The 10499-nt window shown below is 31.9% G+C and overlaps 1 protein-coding gene across 1 annotated transcript; it reads left to right on the top strand.

Annotated features, from left to right (window-relative positions):
* The first annotated feature begins 584 nt into the window (after nt 1–584).
* LOC119838683 (FACT complex subunit Ssrp1) lies at nt 585–9217 on the top strand. Its single transcript, XM_038364757.1, has 13 exons — nt 585–801; nt 973–1158; nt 1924–2139; nt 2475–2653; nt 3262–3501; nt 4014–4142; nt 4652–4813; nt 5084–5216; nt 5867–6042; nt 6585–6693; nt 6987–7184; nt 7621–7899; nt 8345–9217. The coding sequence occupies exons 1-13, from the start codon at nt 751–753 to the stop codon at nt 8444–8446; spliced, it is 2160 nt and encodes a 719-aa protein (XP_038220685.1). The 5' UTR covers nt 585–750; the 3' UTR covers nt 8447–9217.
* Nucleotides 9218–10499: the final 1282 nt, after the last annotated feature.

Raw genomic sequence — 10499 nt, 5'->3', positions numbered from 1 at the left:
GTTTAGAATTAATGTACGACACGCGATAGGCAACACCAAAACTCTTTATAGCGCATTGACTTTAGTTATTTCGTCGTCGGAGTCAGGATCGGGTTGTGGATGGTACGATATGACTTATGTCACCAACCGATTGGGATGGGATTTGGCCTTTTCGAACTAACGTTGGAACGCTGACTTCATCCATTGGGCCAGGGTGGGGAGTCAACATAGTGTACCCACTTATTATTATTGAGATCATTATCAGATATTTTTATCGTTAATTGTAACAGCTAATCTGCCTATATTGTTATATAGGCAATTCATACATACGTTGATGAGAATATCCTTATTGTTCAAAATTTCGCTTTACAGGTTTTCATAAGTTATGTATATAATGAAAGTCTTCTGAGTATTCTTTTAGAAATACGTGACTTCCAAAATCTGCCTGAAATCGCTGCCGATAGTAAGTCACGTCGCATAACGTCGCGTCGTGTAGTTATTTCTAGTTTTTAATCTATGACACAGCTTACTTATTCTGTGCCTTAGGTAATTTCCTTTTTTGTGGTGTTAGCGCGCGCCGTTTTGTTGTTTTTAATTGTCATGTCACATGTGTCAAGTTTATTCAGTAAGGTTGTTCGGCGATTGATGCTTTTGTGCAACTTATTTAAATTTTTTATTTTGTTTATATTAAAATACAAATAATTTGATAAGGAAATTGATTATTATTTTTACTTTAAGAAACTTGGCAGAGCCTAAGTAAGGAAGGCTAGTATGGAATTTCTAGAATATAACGATGTTTCTGCCGAAATCAAAGGCAACATGGTAAGTTCACATGCTTGTGTTCTAAAGCTTGTTGCTATACTATATCAAAATATGAAATGATAAAAAAATATTTAATTCATAAGTAGTATTGTATGTCATATGTATTAAATTTATATTATTTCTTCGATCTTTTTAAATGTCACTAAGCTATGATAAACTAAATTTTTTAAGGTTCCTGGGCGACTAAAGATGACTGATCAAAGTATTATATTTAAAAACAGCAAAACAGGAAAAGTGGAACAAATCTCTGCCAATGATATTGAGCTTGTAAACTTTCAAAAGTTTATAGGATCATGGGGTCTTCGGGTCTTTCTTAAGAATGGAACACTGCACAGATATGGTGGTTTTAAAGAAGGGGTAATTATTGCCTATTACATTATAATGTATATACTAAAGTCAATAATTAATGGACAAACTCTCAGGAGTTTACCACATGTTTGTTTAGATAATTTATGTATTACAGTTTTAACTTTTTCTTCATTTAGACGAGTTTTACCTAGTTATAACTAGTTTTGAGATTTTATTGATTCCTTTAAGTGGGAAATGCTGACTTACCGCAGCTTTGTGGGGTTGATTTACAACAAACCAAACATGCATGTTCCTTTGCTTCTTTCTAAACATTAGTTGCATTAAAAACTATTTTCATGTAGTTTGTATAGAGTATAGATTATTATGATAAACACAATCCATATAAAAAAGGTATGAAGTCATAATGTAAAAGACAATTATATATAGAAAATATTTTATATTCCCATTCTTATTGTGTCTTCCCTAGTTAGAAGTAGTTGTAACAAAGGAATTTAGTTACATCTTATGTTACAATTAATCCTAACTAGGAAAATGTGATGTAATTGTAAACAGGTTTTAACTGTACCATATGTAAGTTTTATGAAACTGTTTTACTATTCATTGTTTGTATTAGAGGAATATGATTTGTGAGAGAAGGCTGAATAATCCATACTAATATTGTAAATGCGAAAGTAAAGAAAGCTTTTTTTTTATGAACATTCACATATTTTTTCTATTCTCTTTACAAAATAAATTTAAAAAATATGCTGTTGTAAATTGAATTTATTGATTTTATGATGCAATTAAATATGCTTATTGGAAATCATCTTATAGGAACAAGAGAAAGTCGCAAAGTTCTTTAAATCAAGTTACAACAAGGATATGCTAGAAAAGGAATTGTCACTTAAAGGTTGGAATTGGGGGACGGCAAAGTTTAATGGAGCAGTGCTCAGTTACAATGTTGGTACAAACACAGCCTTTGAAATACCTTTACATTATGTGTCACAGTGTAATACTGGAAAGAATGAAGTTACTCTGGAATTTCATCAGGTATATGATTTCATGTTATCTTTTTTACCATTAAATCAATAATTTATATAAAGTTTTGAGTATTTTTATAGATTGGAATCTTTTTTTAAGACTTAAATTGCACACAAGGGTTATTCTCTTTGGGAAACATCACATTTCATTGAAAAGAAAAAGTTTATTGTACTTACATTCTAAAATGATGAAACAAAGCATGCAGTTGACCAGATCGACACTCCGCTTTATCTCGCTTATTGTCTGCTGGGTCAACCCGAGCGACGTTGGTGCGAATATTAGCTGTTTACTTCATTTGATGTATTTAGAAGATGATTTATCTGTATAATGTTTTATTCTTTCAGAATGACGACACGCCAGTATCGTTGATGGAGATGCGATTCCACATTCCGACAAATGAATTAGCAGGCGATATGGATGCTGTAGAAGCATTCCATCAGCAAGTGATGAACAAGGCCAGTGTTATCTCTGTGTCTGGTGATGCAATTGCTATCTTCAGGGAGTTGCAGTGCCTTACGCCTCGGTATGAATATTATGCATTCTTTATAACATAAGAGCAATTATTTATTTTGAATAGTGTTTATATTTCGACATCAAAAACAGACTTGGTGTTTTTATAATCAGCTTATAAAATTAATGTCTTGTGGCGCCGAAATAAATTTCTAAGAAAAATCTGAGATCATAAACAGTAATTTCGCTTTTGTTATTAGTTTTAACATAACATGTACAGTACTGTATACTGGAATGTACTGTTATTCGTGGTTTACATTATCCATATTGCCTATCTCGAGACATGCACATGAGGCTCTAAAATGTTCAAACATATATTGCAATAGCAAAACTCAGCAGGCATAGTTAATATATATTTATTCTCTCTAAAGTCGTCATAAAGATTCTACACTGTAATTTATTGTGACAATCTTGCAAGACTATCATGAGAAATTTTGAAAGAATAGAAAAAATTTGATCACGAGGCAGGAAAAATTTTTTTCTATTCTTTCAAAATTTCTCATTTATAAAGCATTTCAATGCTATAAAGCAAAAAAATTAAAGACTATCATGATCATAAACTTATTAGATTTTTCATCCTATTTTATATACAAATATTAATATTTTGTATCCATGTTACAGTGGTCGCTACGACATCAAAGTGTTCCAAACATTCTTCCAACTTCACGGTAAAACTTTCGACTACAAGATACCAATGTCCACCGTTCTACGATTGTTCCTGTTGCCTCACAAGGATACACGACAAATGTTCTTTGTGGTATCCTTGGACCCACCTATAAAACAGGGTCAAACGAGATATCATTATTTGGTGCTGTTGTTTGGGATTGAAGAAGAAACAAGCCTGGAATTGCCGTTTACTGAGTGAGTTATTTTTATTATTTTGTTAGAATAATGTTAATAAAGTAATAATAATTATAATGGTGACTTTAACATTCTCATAATTAATAAGGAATTCCCAACAATAAAGTATATTGGAGATTCCAGGGGAAAGAGGGACAGTTCGTAGGTCTGCGGTATTATTTTGCGATCGGAAACTGATAAATAGAATATAATATCGAACTGCGATAATAATAGTTTAAAATGTTATAATGTATATTTAAATTGTATTTATTTTACATTCAAGGGGTTTTTTTTCACAAGGGGGATTGTCAATAGAAACAAACTTTGTATTCTAACAATGCTCCCGTGCGTTACGTATATACACCCAAAAAAATTCAGTGCAATACGAAAATAACTGTTTATAATAAATCGCGACGTTTAAGAACCACTGTAAAATGGTGTAAAAATACCTCCAGCTGAAAACATTATCATTATAATTAATATAAACGATATTGAAAATGCATTCAAATGTTTATAATATATTGATATTTCAGAGAGGAGTTAACAGAGAAGTATGAAGGAAAAATAACTAAAGAGCTTTCTGGACCTACATACGAGGTCCTTGCGAAAATCATGAAGGTTATCATAAATAGACGCGTGACAGGACCCGGAGACTTCTTAGGGTAAGATCGTGTTATTAATTCTATTGATTTTCAACCGACTTCTAAAAAGGTATTCCCCATTCAATTGTTTTTTTTTGGGTTTTTTATCTGCTTATGACCCATTCTGATCATTAATTTGTTTTAAATCCCTGATTACAATTGAAAATTTCACAATTTCGAAATCCGAATTGACGACATAATAATACAATTCATCGAAAAATAATGCTTTTAATTAAGCAGTATATATATAGATACGCGTTCATATTGACTTGCGTTTTGGTTCTGTTCTTTGCAATTCAAACATTTCCATGCACAAACATAAGGAGATATAAAGATGCATGTATCCTTATATCTCGTGAGTCGAAACTAGATCGCTAACTCTTTCTACATGTCCCAATGAGTCTAAGCGACGTGTACGCTTGTGTTATATTGATAAAAAGTAAGATGAATTGTAAACTAATATCAATTTTAGTTTTTACAGTGACATATGGATGATATTTTCTAAAATAACGTTGTATTATACTTTACAGTCATCACAAGACGCCAGCAATCGCATGTTCGTACAAAGCTGCAGCTGGTTACCTGTACCCACTTGAAAAAGGCTTTATCTACGTCCACAAACCACCAGTTCACATCCGATTTGAGGAAATTGCATCCGTCAATTTTGCTAGAGGTGGTGCTTCGTCGACCAAGTAAGTTTATATAAAATTGTATATTAATAAGTAGAGATTAGTAATATTTTCAATTAGAAAATTTTCTTGTTGCCTGCTATTCAATAATAACATAATGAATAGGTTTGTGGGGGTCCATAAGCTTTTGTAATGTATGGTGTGGTGTTTTGTAATTTTTAAATGAATTATAAAATTTTTAACTATGACAATATGAAATGTGAAGGACAACAAACGAGATATTTTATAGCATTGAAATTACAACTATATATTCTTATTATTTCTACTTTACAGATCTTTTGACTTTGAAATAGAATTAAAGCAAGGCAGTGTCCACACATTCAGCAGTATTGAGAAAGGGGAATACGACAAATTGTTTGATTACATCACGTCAAAGAAACTCCATGTAAAGAACACTGGCAAGAATGTGAGTATGATTTTACAATTGTTTTATTTTTAACCTCAAGATATGTGTATTTTGATGAATGCTTCACAAATATTATAGTTAACATTTTTACATATTTTAAACAAATGAAAATTGAACAAATGCTATTATATATTTCAGTGTTTCTCAATTTTTACATTTTAGTGTAACAGCTATTAAAACATAAGTAATATTGTGGTAGCTTAATATAAAATTTTTGTTGCATAGGAAATAGCTACAATCTCATGTAACTAACCCACTAGTCGCCTATCTCCAAACACAAAAATCATGTCATAAAATCGCGAGCCGGCCGAAACCGATATAACGTTAAATAAATGAATTAAATAATAAATGCTGTTAAAGAAACTAAAACCAGCTTTGATGATAGAATCAACTAAATTATCTAATAAGCTCTTATATAGAGTATATGCAAAGAAATTATTTAATTCTGGTTGTCCTAATTGGCATAATAAGATAAATAAAATGATTGTATTGTCACCGATCCTTGATAAGTGTACAAAGTCTATATTAAAGCTCTTGATTTAAAGTGGAGCAAAATTGTTTCTAATGAAGTCAGTTACATACAAACATACAGGTGAAGTTTACAAAGAAAATAAAGCCATCATAATAAAACAATTGGTGTAAAATTCCAGGACAAGGCGCTATACGACGACGACTTCGGCGACTCGGACACGGAGAAGGAGCCGGACGCGTACCTCGCGCGCGTCAAGGCGGAGGCGCAGGAGCGGGACGACAGCGACGGCTCCGACGAGAGCACCGACGAGGACTTCAACCCGGACAAGGCCAAGGAGAGCGACGTCGCGGAGGAGTTAGTGGCTTTCCTCATATGTGCACTGCATTTGGAATATGCGTTGAATGATGTGAATATAGTGCGACCAATTGTTTGAAAATGGAAGTGGGAAGTTAGAAGTTAAATGGGTCTTGCATGAGCTTCCTTCCCCAACAGGGATAAGAAGAGCGATGTGGCTGAGAAGTCAGTGAGTGAGTGTAGGAGTGTGTGCTGTGGAGAGTTATGTTCATATAGAGGAATGCATTTAGAAATGTGTTGATACAAATCTTGGGGTACAGAGAGAATTGTATGAGTTAAAAATATTTAGAAAAGGAACATTGTTGAGATGTGAGAGCAAATGAGTTTTATGCGCATAGATTAGTAGTAGATATAGTTGGACAAATTGTAATGTCATATAAAATGGTTTGTGTGTATTGTGACATATTAATTAAGCATAGATTTCGTGTTATGCATATTTAGTACTGAACTGGTTTGTGTAGTAACATATACAGAAAACAATGTGTTCTGTACTTTTTATTAACTTTTTCTTTTCAAATCTTGACATACTAAATATTTTTTAGATATGACACAAATCCATCATCTTCCGAAGAGTCGGACGCCTCGGACGCTTCAAAGGGTAGCAAGAAGGAGAAGAAGAAAGAAAAGAAACCTAAAAAGACCATCACAATAGTAAGATTGATCGCTATTTAATTAAAATTTATTTATATTTGCAGCAAACTACTCTTTAAACCTAATTTCATTAGAATAGGGTTTTTTTCTTATTAGAGAATTATTCGTTTTTATCTCTGTAACAATTTTCTTAAATTAACCGCAGATAATGAACTGTATCAGGAAGTTACAGACTATAACACAGTGTTAGCTCTTTATAAAGTCTGTCTAATGTGCACTTCAATAAACCATTAATAAGGACCATGACTATATGTAATATATGACGGTATTTTTTTATTAATCGACATTTCCAGTCGGAAGCGCCGCGCAAGCGCAAAGAGAAGTCGAAGAAGCGCGAGAAGGACGCGAACGCACCGAAGCGGCCGTCCACCGCGTTCATGCTGTGGCTCAACGAGAACAGGAAGAAGATCATCGACGAGAACCCCGGCATTAAGGTCACGGAGATCGCGAAGAGGGGCGGCGAACTGTGGCGCGATTTGAAGGATAAATCTGTGAGTGTTATAGAGTAAATGTTTAAGTCTAGAACTGTGAATGGTGTGTGAGAAAATAAAGATTTTTTAAATTTCGGCTACATGGACAGTTGCTCAGCTCATGCTTAAAGCTAATGATTATATAGGGTATTATGTGTTATGTGTATGTAATAATAATAATATGCTATATTTTTTTTTCAAGTAACCACAAAAATGTTTTCACATGACATATTCATGTGTAATGGATAAAGATCTTCGAAATTACACCTTATAAAAGTTTTCAAGTTTGTAACATTTTGTATCAATTCATGAAATCAATGAAAAATTATTTTAAACCAAGCTATAATTATGTATACAAATTGAATATGTAAAGTTACTTAAGAATACAGCTATTCCATATCAAGTATTCACATATTTTACATGATAAATATTTTAAACCATTATAATTTACTTACAGGAATGGGAAGAGAAAGCAAATAAATCTAAAGAGGAATATAATCAAGCAATGAAAAAGTACAAAGATAGCGGCGCAGCTGATGAGTTCAAACAGAAGAAGAAGCAAGCGGAGAAAGAGAAGAAACAAGCGGAGAAGAAGAGTAAAGCACCGGCCAGTAAGAAGCCCAGTAAGGCCGCGAGTGCTGGATCCGGTACGCAGAAGTTCACCAGTAAGGAATATATTGAGGATGATGACAGTTCCTCCGACTCGGGTAGCGATAAGAAAAAGGAAAGCAAAGAGGTGCGTTATTGTAGAATATGTAATAGCAATAGAATATATACATTTTTAACATACTCTGGGTTACTGAGAACTCATCTTAAAATTGTTAATCTATTTCCTAATTAATAGAATTTCTTGTAAAATAATTTAATCATTAAAAAATTATTATTGATAAACATGTTACATCATGTAGATTCTAGGATACAAAACTATTAATTAGTTTCATGTTAAATATGTACGTAGATACTAATATTATAATCACTAAGTTATTATAATAAAAGCGTTTAGTAAAATGATTCTTCTAATATGTTTGCAATTTTATTACATTTTACTAATATTCATAAATATTACTCTTATTACGTCTATCATCATGCAACATGTTACAAAATTTAGTTTAAAGTGAATTTCGACAAAACAGTCCAAAAGAGAATTTAAAATTAGGATTTCATACCTTTTTTTATTTCAGAAGAAAGATTCAAAGAAAGAAAAGGCTAAGGCTTCCTCGTCAGAAGCGGAAGCGTCGTCAGGATCTGGCGATGAAAGTGGAAGCGGAAGCGGAAGCGATTAATGCTTTTTTGTTACTGGTTATTCAATACTTGGTTAAATATTTGCATGTTTTTTTCTTAGCACTCATATTATCCTGTCTTAATGAAGGTATGAAAAACGAGATTGAAAATAAATTGTATTCTAAATATTGAGAATCGAATTGTATAAAGTCCAAGCTGATATGTTATTGAATAGAATGCCTTTTTAGTCTCCATGTCAATAATATAATCAATAAAAATAATAAAATATAAAAATACATTCACAAAAAGATTTCATTTATATTCGATAATTCTTTGGTGGGTTTTAATCAATGCAAAGGAATTTATAGAAAAATATTAAATTACAAAATAACAACAAATCAATGATTTCTTACATTAAAAAAAAATTAGTAGATATTGTATTTTTGTATAAGAGTTTTGGATGTCATTATTTCTCATAGCTTGTGTATATTTCTTCGCAAATCTACAAGAATCAAAGATTATTGATAATTAATAGACAGGTTTTCATTCCAGTAAATTTTAAAATATCAATTTATCACCCGCAAGGGGCGTTATCGCCCGCTTTGAAAAAGACTGGTTTAAGTTTTAGATCATTTTAACTCTCTTGTTGTCTGTGCATGTTCAATACAACATATTATATGTGTTAAAATCTCAAATGTGTATATACTTTTTATCAAACTTCTTGTTAAGAGAATAATGTGATTTTTATTCCCAATTTTGTTATTTCTAGCGTTTGTAAGTGTACATAGGCCTTGTGTATTATTAAAATTAGTTTAATAAAAAATTAAACAACAGCGTTTTTTATTTCAAAATCGTTAATTTTACCAGGTATTACAAAAAGCAGTTATCTAATACATCATTTCATTAAAGGTATATTACTAATTATCAATACTTATTAATTAATATTGGATTACTAAAACCAAGCTCTGCAACTGCATCCCCAGATTTATTTATTCTCTCTATTTATTTATACTATTGTCATTTATATTATTCTTGCTTTGCATACATAAAGTATTGTGACAGTCAAGTAGGAATAATAGGTACAATTAATAAGACAGTAAGTGATCTTAGGTTGAAATGCCATTTGGTAATGGCGGCACAAAATATTTTTCGCCATAGTTTTTAAAAATCGTTAGATTACATCCTATTAAACTTGAAAAATAATGATAAATTCATCATCATCATCCGCCCATATATATTTCCACTTCTGTTATCATTAGCTTCGCCTAATTTGTATGTAACCGACCCCTTTACACTAGATTTTGATCGCTTTGACTTTTATGAGTTTATTTTATTGTCTTGATAATGATCGCCAGGATTAAATAAGATTTAGCGTGCTTTTTATTTATTTTTTACTAATTAATACATCCGGCACAGCAAATTCAAATAAAAGCTCAAAAAAATATCCTAAAAAGGCTACAAAGCTCCTATAATTACGTATATTTTATAATGAAATTTATTTATTTAACAATAAATTGTATAACACCAATTAAATGTGCAAATACTAGTACATATACATAAAAGAAGATTAATATAATATAAAAGGAGAGTTTACCGCTCAACAGCAATCTCTTCCATGTTGCCTAAGGGTAGGTAAACATAAACATTACGACGGCAGCTGTAAAAACTAAAGCAATAGAGAACACATCATAATAATATTATAAATGCGAAGATTTGTGAGGATGGATGTATGATGGATATTTGTTACTCTTTCACGCAAAGACCACTGAACCGATTGCAATGAAATTTGGTACGTAGATAGCTGGATAACTGGAATAACATACACATACATAGGCAACTTTTTATTCCGATATTCCTACGGGATACGGACTTACGCGGTTTTTGTAATAGTGTAACATCTTGTGGTAAAGAAGTCCAAAATCCGAACGTATACTACCATAGAACTAGTATGGTAATTGGTGTGAAGGATAGGTAACAGAGTACCTATATCTGAATATAGGAACCTAAAGTATTTCTTTCAAAAGGAGGGAGAATTGGAAAACTTCTACGTATTTGTATATCGGCACCCTTATGGGATGTTTGGACTTGAGTTTTTTGCGAAACTGGGCTAGTATA

This window comes from Zerene cesonia, unplaced genomic scaffold (genome assembly GCF_012273895.1).
Source record: "Zerene cesonia ecotype Mississippi unplaced genomic scaffold, Zerene_cesonia_1.1 Zces_u004, whole genome shotgun sequence".
Classification (NCBI taxonomy): domain Eukaryota; kingdom Metazoa; phylum Arthropoda; class Insecta; order Lepidoptera; family Pieridae; genus Zerene; species Zerene cesonia.
This window is presented reverse-complemented; position numbering and strand designations above follow the sequence as displayed.

What these genes read in the sequence shown, in the direction of transcription:
- LOC119838683 (XM_038364757.1), top strand. Translation starts at nt 751, where the DNA reads ATGGAATTTCTAGAATATAACGATGTTTCTGCCGAAATCAAAGGCAAC. An exon ending in CCGAAATCAAAGGCAACATG is followed by an intron (nt 802 to 972) that starts GTAAGTTCACAT and finishes AAATTTTTTAAG; the next exon opens with GTTCCTGGGCGACTAAAGAT. An exon ending in GAGAGCGACGTCGCGGAGGA is followed by an intron (nt 6,043 to 6,584) that starts GTTAGTGGCTTT and finishes AATATTTTTTAG; the next exon opens with ATATGACACAAATCCATCAT.